The 25,074-nt window shown below is 37.0% G+C and overlaps 1 protein-coding gene across 1 annotated transcript; it reads left to right on the top strand.

Moving 5' to 3' along the window:
• Positions 1–3,455: 3,455 nt before the first annotated feature.
• Positions 3,456–8,373, top strand: LOC126418794 (uncharacterized). The gene is made up of 2 exons (XM_050085725.1): positions 3,456–3,575; positions 4,682–8,373. Exon 2 carries the CDS (start codon positions 7,000–7,002, stop codon positions 8,056–8,058), a length of 1,059 nt encoding a protein of 352 aa, XP_049941682.1. The 5' UTR covers positions 3,456–3,575; positions 4,682–6,999; the 3' UTR covers positions 8,059–8,373.
• The last annotated feature ends 16,701 nt before the right edge of the window (positions 8,374–25,074 follow it).

Genomic DNA, 25,074 nt, shown 5'->3' on the forward strand with positions numbered 1-25,074 from the left:
GGGTATAGATTCTGTAGTACTAGAGGGAACTTTAGGGTTTAAAACTGTAGGGAATGGCTAGAGGTCGAAATACATCCAACAGATAATTATGCACATTGGATGCAAGCGCTGTTCTGAAACAAAGACGTTGGTGCAAGAGAGAAACTCTGAGTAGGCCATATTGAACCAGTCAGAAGATTGAGTACTCCAGAAGAAAGTGAATGGGGCTGTGGAATATGACTGGAGCACTGTATATGATAGGAGTCCCTCATGGAACTGTCTTTTGTCCACTTTGTTTCTTTTATGCAAGGGGTATTCAGTGACTAATGCAACACTGTCTTCTCAGCCAATTTTGGTTCAAAAAAATAACTCTGTTTGCAACATATTTAAAAATTTCTGAATTATTTCAGTTGCTTCCAGTAACTCCCGGTACATGGCAGTGTACCGTGCATCCTCAAAGTGTCTTCGCAGCGGTGAGTCTCGCTTTGTGGAGCGCATAAGGTTGGCGACACATTCAGGTCTCACGTGCGAGCGTTCCGCGGTCCTACATAATGTTACCAACCTAGTGCATTGTCCACTAAAATTTGTGTTTTCTACCCTCCTTTTAGTGGCGAAATTGCTTCTAGTGGCTGGTGGATTTTATCGTAGTTTAGTAGAATACAGTTTTAGTTACTGAAAATGTGATCTCTCAGCCACTAAGCTATTTATATGTTTCCAAATATGTTATTTCTACTTAATTTGATTTCAGGAGTATTTAACTTTTGCTGGGAAGGGCAATCTATGGAGTGTGATGTCACATTACAATGCGACATCACACTCAATAGATTACATGCGGGGATTCCCTGTAGAATGAACAGCATTTAGTAGCATATAGTTACAGTTCATTTCACGAGCGAAGGCAGCTTGCACAGGTGCAGGGAGTGCAGCAACCGGTTTCAAACACTGGGTGCTTACTTATTTCATTGTCGCTTTGAATAACCACTGAGCGATTGTTGGCTCACGCAGGGTGCGTCACGTTAGATGCGCAGAAAAAGTAACTCGACTGTTGTCGTTCGTGACTCTCAGTGTATGGTATTATTTCACGACTTCATGCAACTATACCGAAACCACAATATACGCAAAAGTTTCGGGATTGCTGGCTTCAAGACCCACATTTAAAAGATTGGATTCAAGTGACTGAAAGTATTATGGGTCAGGTAGTGATGTGCAGATTTTGTGGTGCAGTTTTAAGGAGTCACTATGGTGATTGGAAGTCTCATGGGATGTCAAAGAAGCATCTATAAGATAAAAATGTAAGCAACCTTCTTTTTTAGTTGATTAGTCATTCATTGATCGGTTTTATATCTTTGACCACTCTTTGACGAAGTAAATTGTTGCAGGTTGTAACCATGCAGCCTAAAATTTCTTTTAAGTCAGAGTCCACTGGGAATTAAAAAAAAAAAGGGAAGAAGCAAGACGCGCATTATTCACAGCCATGCATACTAGTATACGTGTTGTCGACTATTTGGGAGACGTAATTAATCACTGTCATGAAAAAGATATGGAAGAAGTTCAACTGCACCGAACTAAGTGCACCTCAGCTATAAAAAGCGCATTAGCACAGCATTTCTATAATGTTCTAAAACAAGATTGCAAAGATCAACTGTTTAGCTTATTAACTGATAAATCTACTGATATTGCTGTACATAAATTCTAGGGATTGATTATAGTTTATTGCAGTAAATTACACCAAGAACAGTATCTACATACCTTGACCTTGCTGAACTGCATGAGTGTAATGCTGAAGATATTGTATCTCCTATAAAGAAGGCACTTACATGATTCGATTTGTGACTTAAAAATTCAATGGGTATTAGTACAGATAATGCCTCTGTCATGGTTGGAGTAAATAATGGAGTATTTACGAAATTGAAAGAAGGGGTACCACACCTGATTTTAGTACGTTTCTTGTGCCAGTCCTTGCAACTGGCTGTGTCAGCTGCTGCAAAGGACTTTTTACCAAGATATTTGGAGTTTTTAATTAAAGAGACATATGATTGTCTCTTCCAGACAATCTCTTTATAAGGAGCTATACAAAATCATCAAGTATGGTCAGAAATTGTAAAAAATAGTTCAAGCGTGCCAGACAAGGTGGTTATCAATAGAATCCGCTGTATCAAGAATATACACGCAATGGTCAGAGCTAGAAACACATTTTCCCGTAGCTAAAGTGCGCGATAGGTGTCACATTGCAGAGTTATTGCACGCTATGCATGCGAACGAGATTAGTTACACATATATTTCATTTCTATATCCAATAGTCAATAAAACGTTCGAGTCGAAAGATACAGACCACACCAAACTCTTTGTGTCGACCAACTATATACATATGATTGTCAGCAAAGTTACATAACCTGCAATTAAAGTTACTATTTTTACTCAAAATATTCGTGATTTCTTCGATCGAAGATGTCTAGAATTCCACTTTGAAAAGCAGTTGCTTGAAATGAGAGAAATATGTTGCGTAATCGAGTATAACGTTTATAGTAAGTCTGAATGAAGAAATAAAAAACAGGTTATCAGAAAATTTGACGTTCATGAAAAATAATTCCAGAATAAGTGTTGAACAAGCATGTAATCACAACAAAGAAAATCTAATTGATACAATTGCTTAGTTCAATGTAAGTGTAGAATTTACAGCAAGAGTGGATGATGAGTGACGACAAATTGATTTGTTGAACCGGAACGAGACCAAAAGTACAAAAAATTTTGGATTGAAGTACTGTGTTTCAAAGATGCTCAAGGGGAATCCAGATTTGAGGAATTAGAGACTTTTGCGATAATCTCCAGCACTGCCTCATTGCAATGTCGATTTTGTGAGAATATTAGCAGTATGAATGTAATAAAAAAACAAGTAGAGGAACAGAATGAAGTTAAATCTTTTAACTGCTATGCTAAGAATACACAGTAGTTTGAGGCTGGAAGGAAAATGCTGCAAAGAATATGAAATTCCAATAAATATTGTAAAACATATCGGTACCAAAGAATAGTATCAGTCTGAAACCGACGATGACGATGTTGACAAAAATGATTCATTTCAAGAAGACGAATTCATTTAAATAGTTAGTTGTTGTTATAGAACTTTCTCTATGTTCCTGACCTTGGCTTACTGATTTATTTATTGCATGTTCATTTAATGATTGTGAATATTTTATTACGGTACTTAATAATAAAGGAAACTAATTATTAGTATACTTATTATTTTCTTTCATAATAATTTTAAAAACTTGTTAGTTGAAATTTTAGCTGTTATTAGAGTAGGGGCTTTTTTTTTGTTTTTTCTGGTGGTTTTTGCATTCGAAACTGTTCGGGAAGCTAACTTTAACTGTTGGCAACACTACACTCCTGCAGCGGTAAGGTGGGAATAGTAGTGTTTCGCAGGGGGGTGAAATTCATATAGGGATTTCCAGTAACACGACGTTGGTTTGGTCCCAGGCCACTTGGAGCGCTGCAAGTTTAGCAATTTATAGTCTCATGTTCCTATTGGATGACGTAGTCTTCCATAATTGTTTTGGTATCGTAGCAACGTGATCGTGATTTTTCGTTTAAATTGCAGTGTAAGTATGTTGCTATTATTCTGCTTAATTTTTGGATGCATTCGTAATATTTGATGGTGTGATGATTCAGTATTTACTTTTTTACTTTTGTTTCATATAAAACACGAGGTTGTATCATCACATTACGTTCTGTGGACTCTTGTATATTTGTTCCTGCAAAGAAATACAATTTCCGTTGCTCAGTTTACTTAAATATTTCTTATTTCTGTTAATATTTCCTTTTATTTCATAGAGAATCCCATGCTAGCAGCTTTTGACATAGTTTGTATTCAACTTTCCGAATCCTGTAATGGAATATAATTCTGGCTTTGATTCATCTTCCTTTTTGCCACGAAGTACTCTTAGTGACATAATAAGTATCATTTATTGTGCCGTTTACTACATACCAAATATTGGACGTGTTACAATTGATTCGTAATGCCTTGAGTGTGTCCTATTTCCCGTTTTCGGCAGTAAATATTCTGTACAGTACATAACACTCTATCCAGGTAAAAAGTGTTTGTTGCTGTTGTATCGACAAAGGTTGTGTTCTCACATAATAAGACATTTGTTTCGAAGTCACACAAAGCAGGTCCTTCAAGCAGTTGAACATTTACACGTATTATTGTGGCAATATCCAATACAGTAGAAATCTTCTCGCACTTTAATGCTCAACACAATGTAATACAGATTTACAGCTGTAACTGTTACTGATAATGTACAGTTGAATTTGGTATCTACCATGGTATCTAGATGCTGAAATATACTGAAATGGTACAATAAGTAGTGTTTCTACCGCCTGATAGCACTGTTTAACAAAGTAGTGTTGAATATAGAATATAGTGCAACTACGCTCATGCAGTTATATATAGAGTGATGTGCATATCCGTAGTAGAAATGAGAATTTGTTTCGTTTTCTCACTATTTTGTAGCAATAACACATCAGATTACAAGCCATGATAGCAGTTGTCAATACTTCAGTACAGGATAGCTGCATTTAGACATAAGCTAATATGATTTTTGATAGTGAAATTAATTTCACATTGAGTTTTCTTTAACATTAATCAATGTAAACCATACCTGATCTTTTTTCTCGTTCCTAATTTTTGGTTTGAATAACGTTTCAGACATATGAGGATGGATCATACGGGAAGAGAAGAATTCAGTTTGAGATTGAAATTGAAATACTCGTGCAAGTTTCCTGGATGCAGGAGTAGTGATTATGTAAAAATAAATTCCAAACACAAGAATAAATTTTTCTATAAATTTCCAGCTGCATCAAAAAGTGAGACTTTAAAGAAGTGGAAATTGATCTGTAATATAGATGAAGGTGTCAACTGTAGTTATTATTATGTGTGTGAGGATCATTTTTATGAAGCAGATTTTGTGGACTTTACTAGACACAGGCTAAATCCTGGTGTTATACCAAAGCACATGGAATTGGTGTTGTATCATCCTCCCCCCACCCATCTGTGTTACACTGGTGGTGGTGGTGGTGGTGGTGGCGGTTTCACCACATCGGGTGCAAATATAAGCGTGCAAGAGACAGGTCACAATGCAAAATCTACAGTAATACAACGAAGCAGTCCCCCTTTACAGAGCACAGATGATGGTGAATACAGCTTTTCATCCTCACCTGTTTATGATGTTGAAAGTAGTGCAGGTGTAATAGGATCTGGCGTTTCTAAACGTGATTTAACTCCAAGAAAACACAAAATGTATAAATTGCATAGAATTACAGTTTCCAGAGTGTGTAAATTGAAAAAACAGCTACAGAATGAGAGGAATAAATTGAAAATTCTAAAATAGTTGTATGATGACAGGAAATTTCAGTTAATTGAAGAATAGTTGAATGACGTGACTAAAACTTTTATAAGTCAATTAAGAAATGCCAATATGCAACCCACAGCAGTATGGTGGTCTATACAAGATAAGGCATTTGCTTTATCTATTTATAAGTGTAGTCCCCGGTTGTACAGATATTTGACCACATACTTCTCCCTTCCATCTGTCACGCTGCTCAAGGGAGTGCTTTCCCACATACCATTTGATACAGGACTTGATCCAGCTTTATTAAACTTTTTAGCAAGGGAAGTAAGCAATATGCATGAAAATGACAAGTACAGGGTGATTCAAAAAGAATACCACAACTTTAGGAATTTAAAACTCTGCAACCGACAAAAGGCAGAGCTAAGCGCTATCTGTCGGCGAATTAAGGGAGCTATAAAGTTTCATTTAGTTGTATATTTGTTCGCCATTTCAGACAATAAAGTTTTTGGTCCCTTTTTCTTCTAAGGTGCTACTGTAACTGAACTACAGTATCTGGAGATGTTAGAGAATTGGCTGTTCCCTCAGCTCGAACAAGAAGCACAACAATTCATATTTCAGCAGGATGGAGCGCCACGACATTGGCACTTATCTGTCCGTAACTACCTGAACGTCAACTATCCGAGGCGATGGATCGGCCGCCAGGCAGCCCGTGACAGAGCACGTCATCACTGGCCTCCAAGAAGCCCTGATCTTACTCCCTGCGATTTTTTCTTATGGGGGTATGTTAAGGATATGGTGTTTCAGCCACATCTCCCAGCCACCATTGATGATTTGAAACGAGAAATAACAGCAGCTATCCAAACTGTTATGCCTGATATGCTACAGAGAGTGTGGAATGAGTTGGAGTATCGGGTTGATATTGCTCGTGTGTCTGGAGGGGGCCATATTGAACATCTCTGAACTTGTATTTGAGTGAAAAAAAACCTTTTTAAATACTCTTTGTAATGATGTATAACAGAAGGTTATATTATGTTTCTTTCATTAAATACACATTTTTAAAGTTGTGGTATTCTTTTTGAATCACCCTGTATTGTGCTCTACTTTTTGATGAAATGTCTCTGGATGATGGTATGTACTATGATGCACACAAACAACTAATCTATGGTTATCAGGACTTGGGTCATTTAGGACGTTCACCTGTAGCTGCCAGTCAAGCATTGGTTTTTATGCTGAAAGGCATTCGCAGAACTTGGAAACAAGTTCTAGCATATTACTTTACTGCAGCCACTTTCCACTACACCCATTTGAAATCACTCATTGTTCACATCATAAGTGAACTATAGAATATTGGGTTCAAAGTGGTTTGTACTGTATGTGACCAGAATGCAACAAACCAAAAGGCCCTTAAGCAACTGTGTGAAGCAAATTTGTTGAAACCCAGTATATTTCATTTTGTCGTCAATAATCAACCAATTGTTACCATTTATGATGTAACACATCTGCTCAAAAACACGAGAAATGCTTTGATAGATAATGAAATTCAATTTGAACCTCACAAAGCAGCAAAGTTTGAGTACATCAGTACAGTGTTCTGTTTGGATTAAAAAAAAAACAGTTCAAAACTCTGCCCAAATTAAAAGCACAACACTTTAACTTTTCTGATTCCCATGTCAAAATGAAGGTAAAAGTTGCTGCTGCACAAATGAGTCATACTGTTGCAGCTACAATTGAAACATATGTTTCTACTCACACATTACCATCTGAAGCTATACACACAGCTGAGTTTGTGGAAAAGGTAGATAATCTCTTTGATTCACTCAACAGTAATGAGCAATATCCCAGGGATGGAAAACAATTTAGGTGTGCTTTATCAGAAAATTCGCCACATTTAGAAATGTGGTATAGCATATTGAGGGAAATAGGCAGCTGGCAAATAATAGATTTAAAAACGGGAAGAAACAAGACTAATATGTTTAGCTTCATAAAAGGTTGGCAGATTACATTACAGTCTATTATTTTCTTGTGGAAGACCTTGAAAGTGGTTGGCTTTAAGTACTTAAATTTAAAGGGGTTCAATCAAGATGCTTTAGAAAATTTCTTTTGTTGTATAAGACAACATGGTATTGCTAATACAAACCCAACTTGTTTTCAGTTTGTACAAGCTCTGAAGACTTGTGTTGTCAATCATATGACTTTGCCTTTCAAAGCCATGAGTGTAAGTAACTGTGAAAATGATGATTACACTCCCTTGAGCAGTTTGTGTCACTTTCTGGCAGCTAGTGGTAGGAGTGAACATTTAAGTGAATGTGAGATGAAAGACACTGATACACCTGAGCAAATTTATTCTTACTCAGATGATATCATCGAGTCTGTAGAAGATCAACAATCCTTAGCCTATGTAGCAGGCTATGTACTAAAAGCCATAGATGTACCAGATGATTGTGAAACATGTAGTACCAGTCTCTACTCCTCTGTTGTGACTGAAAATCATTTGTTTACCTCATTTAAAGAGAATAGTGAGGAGCATTCTCATTTGAAATACGCAAGTGAAAGAGTCATGATTTTCCTAAGGGCACTCCATGATCAGCTGTATGAGTATCTAAATAGTCATGGTCACATAACAAAACTACATGATAATTTAAAAAAAAAATTTCTTCTGTCTCATACAACAATTGGTAATAAACATGACATTGAAGAGAGACTTCTGAAGACAAGTATTCCATTTATAATATAAAAGTATGTGAAAGAAAAGAAATTTACAAACAAGAGGAAATTGTGTATGCAACAACTTAAAAAGAAGTTCAAATCATGTTAAAAGACTTTGTATTTTGTTTATTATGTGTACAATGAGAGTTAGCTCCCTATACATATACAAATGTTCTTGTATCAAAATCATGCCTTTGACTTGTTATGACAAAATCTGGTAATTCAGCAGGCACATAACTTAACACTTTCTACATGTGATGATTGGATTCTAAAAGTATAATGAATAAAGTGCTGTCAAGGGGAATTTGTGTTAATTTTCAGTAGTGTACCAAACAGTGTTTTCAACAAGGAAGTAAATAAATAAAAATGTTAAAAATAAATGTTGTACCAGTGTCTTCTTTCATTATTTAAACATGATGGGTGTTGCCAAAATAACAGCCAAGTTGGGGAAAAAAAAGGTGGTGTTACAGTTCATTTTCTTTGTATGTCTCATTAGCAAAAACATTTTGGCTACATTCATGGAGTGTCTACCTGCTCTGCTCCCAATTTGTTTTTCAGTTTTGTAAAATAGTATTTTGTGTGTTTCATAAATTTATTTGAACTGTGCAGAAGTTCAATTTCAGATGACTGAATATCCATAAATAACAATCAACAGAAAAAATAATAAATCGGATTTTGTAGACTTTACAGTACATCCTTGGTTTGTAGCACAGATTTTTTTGTAAATGACCTCTTGGTTATCCATTGGCTGTGTAGTTATTTATTTGTGTAACCTACTATTCCACTTTCGATCACGCGAGTGGACATAATGTGCTTTATGATATGTGGAAACGGAAAAATCATTTATATATGCATGCAATGCCAGATGATTTTTGTCTGCCATGTGCTAAAGCTCGTTTATTTCTACATGATAATGGCCACACGGCCAAAATTGCAATATTGAGTTTTACAAAAAAATTTCACAGTCAAAAGGTGGCGTAATTTACGAAAATTTTCACAATGTAAACTACAGCTACGAGTAGTTAATGTTTGTTTTTGATTGAGATTTCTTTTATATATTACTTTGCAAGATCTCAAAAACCTTTATTACTGCACTATGCGGCCCACATTCAAAGATTAAATGAAAAATATTGTCCTCTAATTCGCGTATTTAGAAATAAACACAAGAGATTTTCGCGCCATATTTTTTCGTATTGAAGTTCACAGCCCGGCCACAAGTAGCGCTGGTGTCGTTCTGTGTTTCCGTATAATAACGTGGTCTTTGCACTCCTACTATACTGGTGTTCTGTGGTGTTTCGTGTGCAATGCAACTGTTAGTTCTGTTAATGTCTAGTTCTTGCACCTAAGGCCATAACCAAAGAAATGGGGATGTATCTGTATAAAATTACTGTATTGCAACAGTTACATTGTATCGACCACAGAAAACGAATTGTTTTAGCGATTTGTTAACCGACATGGAGTTGGTGTTTTAGATCGAACTTTTTTCTTTAATGAGGCTCGCTTTCACTCATCTGGCTACATTAATTCCCAAAATTCACGAATTTTGTCATCAAAAAATCGATATGCCTTACGAGAAACACCACTGCATGCAGAGAAAACTAGAATGTGCGTTGTGATAACACGTGCGCAAATTATAGGGCCGATGTTTTTAAATACAACCGTCACTTCCGATGTCTGTAGTTTCCAGATAATTTATCTATTTAATGTCCTGCTGAATGAAAATGAGATCAGTCATTCATTATTTTTAGTAAGACAACACCAGAGTTCATATGGTACACCAGTCCGTACGACTGCCGGGTTCACACGCGCAACTAATGTAGAGCCACAGCTTGTGGCTTGCTGTAGTGGCATCATGAGCTACTGTTCACACAGGACGCTACAAATTCTGTGTAGTTGCACAGCTTTCAATATGGCGTCAGTTGAAATCATATGGGTGGCTATGAATGTTATAGTGTAGGGGATGGGCATAGAGCTATTACAAGAGTTAAATAGAAGGAAGACGACACCCAAATGTTGGATCCGAAAATAAGTTTCGCACAGGGATAAATCAAGGGAAATAGACACATTTCTAAAAGAAATAACATTCTGAGACGAAAATGATGTCTGACGTGGCATACTAACCAATAGCTCCAAGTAAATATCATCTGCAGACACGCCACTCTTCCAAGATTTTAGAGTCTTATTGTATTCGTTGATATAGGCATTTTCAATAAGAAATTTAGTTTAACAGCTACCACATCACGCTCTGGAGCTAATTCCGTCATATAAGCCGACCAGTGTGGCCGAGCGGTTGTAGGCGCTACAGTCTGTAACCGCGCGACCGCTACGGTAGCAGATTCGAAACCTACCTCGAGCATGGATGTGTGTGATGTCCTTAGGCTTGTTAGATTGAAGTAGTTCTAAGTTCTAGGGGACTGATGACCTCAGAAGTCAAGTCCCATAGTGCTCAGAGCCAGTTGAACCATTTGAACATGCATATAAACAGAATTTAGCATATACAAACGCTTGGTCTCACTGATTACCGTATATGTCAAAAGTTATCACTGTGTAGAAAGCTTGTATACAAAAAAGTTTTGTCTAGAGCAACATTTAGAAGCATGTGCCTGTCAACTTAAACTGAAGGAGGGCTCTTTTATAATTGTACCAGTATATAGGTCCCCATCAGGGAACTTTCATTTATTCCTGGAAAACTTGGATGCCTTGTTGTGCTATCTGTTAGATAGGGGAAAGCAAATTATTATTTGTGGGGACTTCAATGTTGATTCACTGAAAGAGTGTAATAGGAAGAATGACCTGGCAGTCTTGCTCGGTTCTTTCAATTTGACATCTGTCATTAAATTTCCTACTCGGGTAGTAAAGGACAGCAGCACATTTATAGATAACACTTTTATAGACCAAGACAGGTTTAAAAACATAAGTTCTTGTCCTGTTGAAAATGGGCTTTCTGATCTAGATCCTCAGCTAGTTACAGTATATGACATAGCTCCATTCAGTAATTCAAAACTACTTTCCAAAGTTGTGTGTTCAATTAATGACACAACAATTAGAAATTTCAGAGAAAATCTTCAGCAGTTAGACTGGGATGAGGTGTACAAGGAGCTGGACGCTAACTTAAAATATAATTTATTTCATGATACACTTGTAAGAGAATTTGAAAACTGTTTCCCCATGAAAAAAGTCAATGCCAAAACCTTGGCTTACTAAAGGAATAAAAATATCTTGTAACCAGAAAAAGTAACTGTATCTAACAAGAAAGAGTAATGACCCAAAAACAGCCAAATATTATAAAAACTACTGTGCTACATTAAGAAAGGTTATTAAAAAGTCCAGAAGCATGTGCACCATGTCTGAGATTAATACCTCTGATAACAAAATCAAAACAATTTGGTATATTATTACAAGGGAGACGGGGCAATCAAGAGTACAGGATGATTGCATCACCATTGAAGTGAATGGAAACTTGATAAACAACAAGCCAGAAGTTGAAAACATTTTGAATAATCATTTTTTAAATGTTGTAGAGAAAATAGGATCAAAATGTTCATTAGAAGAAGCAAGGCAGTTAATGGAAGAGGCCTTACCCACACCATTTGATACAATTGAAATTCCACCCATCTCTCCTGCTGAAATTAGGAAGATAATAAACTCTCTCAAGAATAAAATCTCACATGAAATTAATGGCATTTCCAGCAGAATAATAAAAGCTTGATCCCAAGAAATAAGTGGGATTCTTAGCCACATATGTAATAGCTCTCTGAAGCAGAGTATGTTCCCAGATAGACTGAAGTATGCCACTGTTAAACCAGTGCATAAAAAAGGGGATACGTCTGATGTCAACAACTACCGCCCAATCTCTCTTCTGACTGCCTTATCCAAAATTTTTGAAAAAGTAATGTATTGTAGAGTAGCTTCACACCTTTGTAAAAATAAAGTTTTAACAAAATGTCAGTTTGGTTTCCAGAAGGGTTTTTCAACGGAAAGTGTTATATATACTTTCACTAATGAAATATTAAATGCTCTGAGTAACCAGAAGTCACCCATTGGGATTTTTTGCGATCTATGAAAGGCTTTTGATTGTGTAAATCAAGGAATACTTCTAGATAAGCTCAAGTACTGTGGTATGAATGGGACAGTGCTCCAATGGTTTAAATCATACCTAACTGGAAGAGTGCAGAAAGTTGAAATAAGCAGTTCACATAATATGCAAAAAACTGGTGATTTCTCAAACTGAGGAACAATCAAGAATGGGGTGCCACAAGGTTTGGTCTTGGGTCCTCTGCTGTTCTATGCAAAGCTGGTACTTTTTGCCGATGATACTAGTATATCTATCACACCCGACAGACAAGAATTAACTGGTGAAATTGTAAACGATGTTTTTCAGAAAATCATTAAGTGGTTCTCTGCAAATGGGCTCTCATTAAACTTTGACAAAACATAGTATATACAGTTCCACACAGTAAATGGAATGACCACATTAATGAATACGGACTTCGATCAGAAATCGGTAGCTAAGGTAGAATATTCGAAATTTCTAGGTGTATGCATTGATGAGGGGTTGAACTGGAAAAGACACACTGAGGATCTGCTGAAACGTTTGAGTTCAGCTGCATATGCTGTTAGGGTCATTGCAAATTTTGGCGATATACATCTGAGTAAATTAGCTTACCATGCCTATTTTCATTCTCTGCTTTCGTATGGCATTATATTCTTGGGTAACTCATCATGGAGTATGAGAGTGTTCATTGCACAAAAGTGCGTAATCAGAATAATTGCTGGAGCTCATCCAAGATCATCCTGCAGACACTTATTTAAAGAGCTAGACATCTTCACAGTAGCCTCACTATATATATATATATATATATATATATATATATATATATATATATATATATATATATATATATATATATATATACACTTATGAAATTTGTTATTAACAATCCATATGAATTCAAAAGTAATAGCAGTGTACATGGCTGCAACACTAGGAGAAAGGTTGATCTTCACTACTGAAGGCTAAATCTAACTTTGGCTCAGAAGGGGGTAAATTATGCTGCCACGAAAGTCTTTGGTCACTTACCTAATAGCATCAAAAGTCTGACAGATAGCCATATAGCATTTAAAAGGAAACTAAAAGAATTCTTAATGGCAACTCCTTCTACTCCTTAGATGAATTTTTGGATATAGTAAGAGGGTAATTTCCCCAAACCCCACAAAAAAAATTAAAAATATTAAGTGTCATGTAATATTTTGTGTAATGTAACATTTTGTATAGACACCATTTATTAACCTGACATGTTCCACATCATTATGTAGTGTCATATTCATGGTCTATGGAACAAGTACTAATCTAATCTAATTACGAAGTTGATACAATTCACATTTTTGGTTACATATATTAAGTTTATTTATTTATTCCTGTGTCATTGGTTATTCCTATGTCATTGGTTTTCACACACACACACACACACACATACACAAACACACTGCTACAGAAACTCAAATGTAGGCTCCTGTTCTTGTAGTTTTAAAAGCTGCAAAAGCGTACCTGCTAACCATTGTTTTCACTTTTTTCAGAAATAAAATCGAATCGAGTACAGCAGCAATTACTGCACGATAACTGCAACAGATTGCTCGTGTTTTGTTGTACTGCTGCCAGGGAGCAGTAGCGGTAGTAAAGTGGTGCAACAAAGTAAAACCAAGTTGAACTTTTTGTAGTGTGACAGAAGTTGCGTCTCTCAAGTTGCGCCACTGAAAACTGGGAGTTCATACATGCAACTGCGATATGCCACTAGCTATTGTGACACTTTTGTTGCATGTGTGGACCCAGCTTTAGGTGGAATATTTGCAGACAGTAATTACAAAAGGTCTCTAGCCCACGCCAGGTCTGTCTCTGTCCAACTATTTCCTTTGGGGTACAGATAAAACATTAGTATATCAAAATAACACAAAGACAATCGATGAACTGAAGACAGTGATAATTGATTATCTGTATTTCATTACTCATGAAACATTGGCAAAGATGTTAACAAATAAATGTAAAGGTGTTGAACTATGGCTTCAAGAAAGAAAGAAACATTTCCAGCACCTACTGTGATACTGGTGAGTACAGTGTACTTAATTGAATTAATTAATTTCATTGTTTTAATTTTAATAATGTTGAATCCCATCTCCCAACATAACTGCACCCACTAACAGTTAGTACCTGCCCCTAGCTGGTACAGCGCCATGAATGACTACTCACACGCCCCACAAGGTGTGACTCACGGAGCTCACTACTGTGGAGAGACTTTGCAGATGCAGTGTAAAACTATCTTCAAAATGATGTCTTCACCTGAGGTGCATTCCAAGCAAAGAGCAGTTACTGATTTCTTTTGAAGGAAGACAAGACCATCACAAATATTCATGGGCATTGACCGAATTTCTAAGGACAGCAGGCAGTGGATGAAAGCATGCTAAGTTACTGAGTGAAGCATCAATTGTCAACAGAAGAAGGAGAAGAAAATGTATCTGATCCCTCACGCACAGGTCAACCACAGACAGCGTTGGTTATCAACAGTCAAGTAACTCAGGATTCAACATCTCTGTTGGTAGTGCAAACACACTTGCCCATCAGTTAGTGTATTCAAAGATTTGTATTCTCTGGGTTCTTCAAAGCCTGAATGAAGAGGGTAAAGAGAACTGAAGGAATAGCTGTGCCAACTGCTTGCCCATTATTAGGATTATACTTATGATTTCAAACTTTTTCACAGGAAATGAAACATGGAGTTTCCACTTTGAACCGGAAACAAAAGAGAAATCCAATGAGTGGTACCACACAACCTCTCTTTTGAAGTAGTTTAAAACAGTACCCTCAGCTGGTAAATTCATTGATACAGGTCACTGGGACTCTGAAAAGGCTATTTTGTGCAATGCTCTCTCATAAACAAATAATCAACTCAGACATCTATTGTGGGACTCTTAGGACACTAAACAAATGATTCCATGTTCAAGGCCACAAAAATGCATACGTCTCCTCCTCCAAGATAATGCAAGGCCACACTGAAGTCTGCACATTCAAGAGAAGATCAGAAAAACTTCGTGGACTACTCTTCTTCATCTGCCTTGCATCGTGGATCTCTCATCTTCTGACTTTCATCTTTGGCCCAATAAAGAATGGACTCCATTGGAGGCACTGCAGTTGTAATGGAGAAACCACTGATACACCAACAGCTTGGCTGAGATGTCGTCCAGTAAAGTGGTACCATGATGACATACCAGACCTCACATTAAGGTGGCATAAGACTATAGAAGTGAAATGTGACTACTTTGAAAAATAGTATTTTATAGCCAGAGAATTGGATAACAATATGGTGCATTTAATTCATGGATAAAACAAACCTGCTTTAAGAAATAAATGTGTTGCATTACTTGTTGATCAACCCTCAGGTTATGTAAATGAATTACATTTGTCCCACAAATGAAGCAAGTGATACTAGTATTGTGAGAGAAAATTAAATTTTCCACTGAATTAGAAGTTAATGTCAACAAATTGGTAGAAGAACTTCTCACTGGCTCAAAGTAATTCACTTTTAATAAACAGGAGAAAAATTTCCTGTATCCAATTCAATTCTAGTAAATTAAATCTGCTGGAGGCCCCTACCGTACATGGTAATCAGAAAATTCAAAAAGTATACCACTCCAAATTCTTAGGCAACCATACAAACATCAAGCTTATATGCTAACAATACGTGCTCAAATCCTAGAATAAGGTTGTCCTTGGCTATAATTACCATTAGAAAAAATTAATATATGGGTGACATCAGAGTGACAATGTCTGTAAGTGGGGATACTTCTTGTTTGCCACGTGTTATCAAATTATCTGTTGCTACAATTTACTAATATCAAAATAAATTTCATACATTAAAAATGTAATTTAAATTATGTGCAGTATACTTGTTGTTGCCTTTTTTAAGTAGGAATACACACCACAGCTTTCCAATACATATTTCCCAAAACGAGCTTAAAGGTTGACAAAGCCGGTCACTACATAAGACACAAATTAGTAAAATGTACCACAATTCCAACAAAAGAATGTAGGCTGACCTGCATTATGGTCAAAAAACTAAGTCTCACAAAAAGAAGTGTAAAATACACCAGCATTAAAAAACATTTCATCTACAGCTTCGTTAAAGGTTCTACTTTTTTAAAAGTGAAGTTTTATTCACATAGTAAGAATTTTTGTTCTTTAAATTAATTTTTAAGAGAGACAGATAGACTGTTTTTATGCATCCTGTTATATTCGTTTGTTTGCTACATTTTTAAGTTTTGAATATGTTGATGACATGTTTTGAATAGGATGATGACAGCAGATTATAGTCCTTGCACTGTTCCCATTTCATAAAATATTTTGTCCTTTGCTTATTGTTCTTGTTTCCATCTGCTCTTGTAGCGTAGCATACAGCATGCTAGCTTGTGACACAGGAAAATGAGCCAGAACCAGACTGAAACTTTATGGCAGATTAACGATCATTGGTCTGGTACACCAGCCAGCTGATGGTAATTTTTAGATGGTTTTCCATGCCCATTTAGGCAAATACTGGGCTGGTACCCAATCTCTACCTCAGAAAGCATGATACACAAAAAGTAAAAATATAACACACACAACAAATATTACGCCTTGTAAATAATAGATTTCAGTTATCAGTCATCCTTTTTAAATTTTATTGGCAGATCTAGATTTCAGCTAGAAACTAGCCATTCTCAATGCACTATCATTTTTGATCAATGCATGTAATGCCTGTTGGTCAGGCTTCATCCACATTGAATATTCAATACACTGATAGCTGATATCTATTATTTACAAGTCAATATAACAGTTGCTGAGTGCAACAGCCATCTGAATGGAAGGTAACCTGATATATATTAAACTGTTCACAAACAGATGACGATTTCCCTGTTAGATTAACTGATAACTGTAACAACTCGATGGACTTCCAACCACAAAATAAAAATAAAAATGGCCCCTATATAACAGGAAAGAGTGAGTGTGCTCTTCTAGTTTTAAGCTGTCATTATTTTGCTGAATTAATTACATTGCCCAGGAAAGTCATAAAAATCCTTATTATAAACATTTTAATGTTACATTTTCTGTGTATTTATTCAATTTGTCAACAGACAATAAAGTCTAGATCATGAAAAATGCAAGCAGACATAATGCAATAAAATGAAATTGCTTTCAGTTCAGAAGAAAATTAAAAAATATTGTATTAACCGTATTTCGATAAATAAACACATATCTAGACAAACAAAGAGAAAATTGCCATTAGTAACATGACATATAACTCTTCACTGTAAACAAACTTCCATTTTTATAGTGTAGAGATAATTGTTATTCTATGAGAACTGCCACTGAAGTAATGTAAATATGAAACAAGCAGTGCCAGAAAAATAGCAGCACCTCAGCTGAACAGACAAAGCAACAGCATTTCTTCATAGTGAAGCACAATGAACTACTGGGTTAATGGTTATTACAGTCAATTTTATTATATTAAGTAAAGATAAAATATTAATGTTAAAAGCACCAGCGCTTCTCTTTTTTAATGTATACATTTTTTCCCTCATTTCTATAGGTTCTCCTTTGGGATGAGATTTACCTAACATAATGAAGAACTTCTTAAAACTATCACCAGGATGTGTCATTGATATTATTTATGTACATCTCCATAAACAGTTCAGGTAAGAGGTTTGGTGAAGGATTTTTATTCTATCTTCATGCATTATAGGTTGAAATTTCATTTGTAGCAGCATTACATAAATGGTACAGTTATCATAATTATGTTAGGCAATAAAATTTATCATATGTAGAACATCATATTCAACATAATAACTTAATGAAGCACAGACAAGTCAACAAATAAATTAAATAGAGAAAGCAAGGATTGTTTCTTGGTATCACGTTATTAGAACATCAAATATAACTAGGAGTCGAGTTGAATGCCGAGTGATTGTTTCCTCATGTAATGGTAAACTGTGTTTGTACTCCATAATCAGGGTAGAAGAAAACATGGCAAGATAGCTAAAACATTAAGCAATAACTATTTATTAACACTCTTCAGTGACATTTCGTTTAAGTCAATCATTGATACACATATTCAAAATACCAAAACATATGGCAACTTGTTCACCAATTAACATCCCTAAAGAAGCACAAATGCACATTTACACAGATGATAGCATTGTTAGTATTCACAAAAATCAGTCATTTATATCTGCTGGTCAGCAATTTCCCAAATTGTTTTATAAGAAAAGTTGTAATCTAGATCTTAGAATGAGACAAATCTTTTATGATGAGTCGTTGTTCTCCACATTCACAACAAAACTTAGCCATTTCAATAGGATATTTAGAGCCACATTCATGACAAAATTTGGCCCTTTTCATGCCACCAATATTGGTGGTTATGCTTTGTCTGCTGGACCACACTGATAAACTGACCTTTTCATCAAGCACAGATGGTGAAGACTGTGAATAGCAGTCAGAATCGCGGCTGAAATCGGTTGAATAGCATGACTGAGTGATACTCAAACTGTTGTCTTGTCCACGTGACTCAGCTACAACATTTTCTGCAGAGAAATATTCTTGATTTTCCATACTAGTTTCACTATCATTTAGTGATAGCCCTCGTCTTTCTGTAGTGCCTGAGCCAAAAGGCGTATTATTACTTGCATCTGCCAGTTGCTGTCTTATATCGTTATTAACAGTTTTTATACACCTTGTAGTGTCACTATAACTCCCTTTTCCATCATGTAAGTTACTTGATTGTTCAGATTTACCAACCAATTGTGGGGATAACTCTGTTAGCCTAGCTTCAGATGAACATCTCTTTGATAAATTACAAGATGGGGCACTGAGACTTCCCTTAGCCCTTGATAGCTGAGATTTGCACCTTGCAATATCATTCACTTTTTCGACACCAAATTCATTAGCAGAGTGATGTGTACTATCCTTTTCTTCATGGATATCTGATTGTGTACCAGGCTTCTCATTGACCTGTTTCTTCTTATTTTTAGTATACTTTGGTGCAGTGTATTTCAATCTGGCATCCAACATTTCTTTGGCTTTCAAAGTATTTGGAGACAGTGTCACTGGTGCTCTTCGATCTTTGCACCATTCAACATGGCGCTCAAAGGCTTTGAGACAGAAAGATCTCTCACAGTGAGGGCATTGCTCACTGTCGCGTGGTTTTGGTGACACTGAGGTAATTCCACTCTTTGATTTTATATCAGGGGTTTTCTTTCTCTCTGGTTTGTTGTGCTCAGTAAGCTTCTCTGGTTTATTTCTAGGTGATCTGGGTGATGTTCTTTCAGTAATTTTATTGGTCAGAATTTTTGGCAGAAATTCAGCAAGATCTGTGCCCTGAATTCTTTGTATTGTTGAATCAAACACTTTCCTCTTCTTTGTGCTGTTTCTTTCACATGCTTTGTAATGCTTTTCCAATGACTCTGGTTTGAAAGTTCTACCACAGATAGAACATGGTACCAAAAGAGGAGTTTCTTCCTCCATAATTTATCTTCTAAGGGCGGTGCTTCCTAACCCATCACATATTTCAACAATAAAATTTTGTGTGAGATCCATTAAAAGGTCAATGTGACATCAAAGCTATAGATACGTTTTCAGAATTAAATCAAGCAATAACTGCAGAAGTTCTTGTAGTTTTCTGCCATATGCAAGTAAAGCCTGCATTAGTTCAATTGATGTATATATGTAGTCCTTCACATGGCTGAAACAAAAAACACAGTAAATTAAATAAGAAAGATCAACAAACTAAATTTAGAATAATTGTGTCAAAAGCAGATTTCTTTTGAGAAAACTATAAAATTATGAGGAGACTGAATGAATGACAAGTACTTATTTTCAGGAGATGAAATCCTAAATACTGCTAATAGGCACATATAAATGTTGAAACAACTATCCCAGCTTCCAGAACGATGAGTACCTTCCTCACGGGGAAAGAGGGTTTAGTTAGAAAAGATTAGAATGGAGGGCCAGATCACTCAAATCCCACACTGAGAGGGACTTCTCACCTATAGTGGTCTCCCAATTTCCTCAGAATTGTAAGTTAAACACAGCAGCTGAGCTTCATGCCAGGAGAAACAGTGGATTTTTTCCTCTTAGTATACATACACATATGTAAAGTAACCTGGAATTAATGCTGGACAGCAAACAGATATATAGACAGACAGATAGTATATGAGTTCTGTTCAAAAAATCGTGGAACTGTCGTAATACTGCGCCAGTTGTGTGTTGGAATCAGATGCAGTTAGCATCCCTGCACACATCTACATCTATATTTATACTCTGCAAGCCACCCAATGGAGGGCATTTTACATGCCACTGTCATTACCTCCCCTTCCTGTTCCAGTCGCATATGGTTTGCGGGAAGAATGACTGCCTGAAAACTTCTGTGCGCACTCAAATCTCTCTAATTTTACATTCGTGATCTACTCAGGAGGTATAAGTAGGGGGAAGCAATATATTTGATACCTCATCCAGAAATGCACCCTCTCAAAACCTGGACAGCAAGCTACACCGCGATGCAGAGTGCCTCTCTTGCAGAGTATGCCACTTGAGTTTGCTATACATCTCCGTAACACTATCACGCTTACCAGATAACCCTGTGACAAAATGCGCCGCTCTTCTTTGGACCTTCTCTATCTCCTCTGTCAACCCAACGTGGTACAGATCCCACACTGATGAGCGATACTCAAGTATAGGTCAAACGAGTGTTTTGTAAGCCACCTCCTTTGTTGATGGACTACGTTTTCTCAGGATTCTCCCAATGAATCTCAGCCTGGCACCCACCTTACCAACAATTAATTTTATATGATCATTCCACTTAAAATCGTTCCATACGTATACTCCCAGAATTTTACAGAAGTAACTGCTACCAGTGTTTGTTCTGCTGTCATATAATCATACAATAAAGGATCCTTCTTTTTATGTATTCAAAAATAGATTACATTTGTCTATGTTAAGGGACAGATTCCACTCCCTGCACCAAGTGCCTATCAGCTGCAAATCTTCCTGCATTTTGCTGCAATTTTCTAATGCTGCAACTTCTCTGTATACTACAGCATCATCCGCGAAAAGCCATATGGAATAACACTACCTACTAGGTCATTTATATATATTGTGAAAAGCAATGGTCCCATAACACTCCCCTGTGGCATGCCAGAGGCTACTTTAACGTCTGTAGATGTCTCTCCATTGAGAACAACATGCTGTGTTCTGTTTGCTAAAAACTCTTCAATCCAGCCACACAACTGTTCTGATATTCCGTAGGCTCTTACTTTGTTTATCAGGTGACAGTGCGGAACTGTATCGAATGCCTTCCGGAAGTCAAGGAAAATGGCATCTACCTGAGAGCCTGTATCTAATATTTTCTGGGTCTCATGAACAAATAAAGCGAGTTGGGTCTCACACAATCACTGTTTCCGGAATCCATGTTGATTCCTACAGAGTAGATTCTGGGTTTCCAGAAATGACATGATACACGAGCAAAAAACATGTTCTAAAATTCTACAACAGATTGATGTCAGAGATATAGCCCTATAGTTTTGCGCATCTGCTCGACGACCCTTCTTGAAAACTGGAGCTATCTGTGCTCTTTTCCAATCATTTGGAACCTTCCGTTCCTCTAGAGACTCTTGGTACACGGCTGTTAGAAGGGGGGCAAGGTCTTCCGCATACTCTGTGTAGAATTGAATTGGTATCCCATCAGGTCCAGTGGACTTTCGTCTGTTGAGTGATTTCAGTTACTTTTCTATTTCTTGGACACTTATTTCGATGTCAGCCATTTTTTCATTCGTGCGAGGATTTAGAGAAGCAGCTGCAGTGCGGTCTTCCACTGTGAAACAGCTTTGGAAAAAGGTGTTTAGTATTTCAGCTATACGCGTGTCATCCACTGTTTCAATGCCATTATCATCCCAAAGTGTCTGGATATGCTATTTTGAGACCAGAACTTCCTAGGATTTTCTGTCAAGTAGGTTGTTTTTGTCTTCAGTCCTGAGACTGGTCTGATGCAGCTCTCCATGCTACTCTATCCTGTGAAAGCTTCTTCATCTCCCAGTACTTACTGCAACCTACATCCTTCTGAATCTACTTAGTGTATTCATCTCTTGGTCTCCCTCTACGATTTTTACCCTCCACACTGCCCTCCAATGCTAAATTTGTGATCCCTTGATGCCTCAGAACATGTCCTACCAACCGGTCCCTTCTTCTTGTCAAGTTGTGCCACAAACTCCTCTTCTCCCCAATTCTATTCAATACCTCCTCATTGGTTATGTGATCTACCCATCTAATCTTCAGCGTTCTTCTGTAGCACCACATTTCGAAAGCCTCTATTCTCCCCCTGTCCAAACTATTTATCATCCATGTTTCACTTCCATACAGGGCTACACTCCATAAAAATACTTTCAGAAACGACTTCCTGACACTTAAATCTATACTCGATGTTAACAAATTTCTCTTCTTCAGAAACGCTTTCCTTGCCATTGCCAGTCTACATTTTATATCCTCTCTACTTCGACCATCATCAGTTATTTTGCTTCCCAAATAGCAAAACTCTATTTCTAAATTAAGTGTCTCGTTCCCTAATCTAATTCCGTCAGCATCAACCGAGTTAACTGCACTACATTCTATTGTCCTCGTTTTGCGTTTATTGATGATCATCTTATATCCTCCTTTCAAGACACTGTCCATTCCGTTCAACTGCTCTTCCAAGTCCTTTGCTGTCTCTGACAGAATTACAATGTCATCAGCGAACCTCAACATTTTTATTTCTTCTCCATGGATTTTAATACCTACTCCAAATTTTTCTTCTGTTTCCTTTACTGATTGCTCAATATACAGATTGAATAGCATCAGGGAGAGGCTACAACCCCGTCTCACTCCCTTCCCAACCGCTGCTTCCCTTTCATGCCCCTCGACTCTTATAACTGCCATCTGGTTTCTGTACAAATTGTAAATAGCCTTTCGCTCCCTGTATTTTACCTCTGCCATCTTTAGAATTTGAAAGAGAGTATTCCAGTCAACATTGTCAATCACATGTTCCAACATTTCTGCGGAATCCAAACTGATCTTCGCCAAGGTCGGTTTCTACCAGTTTTTCCATTCGTCTGTAAAGAATTCACGTTAGTATTTTGCAGCTGTGACTTATTACACTGATAGTTCGGTTATTTTCACATCTGTCAACACCTGCTTTCTTTGGGATTGGAATCATTATATTCTTGAAGTCTGAGGGTATTTCGCCTGTCTCATACATCTTGCTCACCAGATGGTAGAGTTTTGTCAGGACTGTCTCTCCCAAGGCTGTCAGTAGTTCCAATGGAATGTTGTCTACTCCCGGGGCCTTGTTTCGACTCAGGTCTTTCAGTGCTCTGTCAAACTCTTCACACAGTATCGTATCTCCCATTTCATCTTCATCTACAACCTCTTCCATTTCCATAATATTGTCCTCAAGTACATCGCCCTTGTATAGACCCTCTATATACTCCTTCCACCTTTCTGCTTTCCCTTCTTTGCTTAGAACCAGGTTTCCATCTGAGCTCTTGATATTCATAGAAGTGGCTCTCTTTTCTCCAAAGGTCTGTTTAATTTTCCTGTAGGCAGTATCTATCTTACCCCTAGTGAGATAAGCCTCTACATCCGTACATTTGTCCTCTACCCATCCCTGCTTAGCCATTTTGCGCTTCCTGACGATCTCATTTTTGAGACGTTTGTATTCCTTTTTGCCTGCTTCATTTACTGTATTTTTATATTTTCTCCTTTCATCAATTAAATTCAATATTTCTTCTGTTACCCAAGGATTTCTACTAGCCCTTGTCTTTTTACCTACTTGATCCTCTGCTGCCTCCACTACTTCATCCCTCAGAGCTACCCATTCATCTTCTTCAGTATTTCATTCCCCCATTCCTGTCAATTGTTCCCTTATGCTCTCCCTGAAACTCTGTACAACCTCTGGTTCTTTCAGTTTACCCAGGTCCCATCTCCTTAAATTCCCACCTTTTTGCAGTTTCTTCAGTTTTAACCTACAGTTCATAACCAATAGATTGTGGTCGGAGTCCACATCTGCCCCTGGAAATGTCTTACAATTTAAAACCTGGTTCCTAAATCTCTGTCTTACCATTATATAATCTATCTGATACCTTCTAGTATCTCCAGGATTCTTCCATGTATACAACCTTCTTTTAGGTACATATAATTTTACTTTCGAATTCACTGAATGCTTCATGCATAGCCTTCCTTACGTTAACATTGACATCGCTTAGCTTCTGTTTGTCTGAGAGGTGTTGGCTGCGTTTAAATTTGAAGTGAAACTCCCTTTGCTTTCGCAGTAGTTTCCTAATTTTGTTGTTGAACCATGGTGGGTTTTTCGCATCCCTCACAGTTTTACTCGGCACGTACCTGTCTAAAACATATTTTATGATTGCCTTGAACTTTTTCCATAAACACTCAACATTGTCAGTGTCGGAAGAGAAAACGCCTAAGTTTAAAGTGTAACTGCCAGAAGTTTCATTGTTGTATGTCTGTTAGTTAATATTCAGTGCTGTACTGAGCAGAACTTTGAGTCTAACTATTTCTGAATTATGAGATGGCATAGTTAGAGGAGCAGTGCATCTGCAATGAATTTTACATGCAACTCAGGGCACATCAAATGATACAGAAAGACTTTAGACTTTGGTAATGAGAGCTTAAGCTGTACTCAGTGCTACGAATGGTTCTGATGGCTTAAAAATGGCAAGACAGAAGTTAAAGTTGACCCTCATTCAGGAAGCCCTTTGATGCCTACCGATGATGTTCATGTAAGGAACATCAATGAAATTGTGTGTGCCAATCAAAGACAGACTGATGAAAGATTGCAGACGAATGTAACATTTTAGTTGGATCATGTCATGAAATTCTGATGCAGCACCTTGGAATGCATTGAACTGCTGCCAAATTCATCCCACGGCTCACGAGCCAAAACCAGAATGATATTCATGTTGCAATCTGTGAAAACTTTTG

Source organism: Schistocerca serialis, chromosome 9 (genome assembly GCF_023864345.2).
Source record: "Schistocerca serialis cubense isolate TAMUIC-IGC-003099 chromosome 9, iqSchSeri2.2, whole genome shotgun sequence".
NCBI lineage: Eukaryota > Metazoa > Arthropoda > Insecta > Orthoptera > Acrididae > Schistocerca > Schistocerca serialis.

Excerpts from the sequence above, each read along its gene's own strand:
- LOC126418794 (XM_050085725.1), top strand. The coding sequence starts at position 7,000 with ATGAAGGTAAAAGTTGCTGCTGCACAAATGAGTCATACTGTTGCAGCT.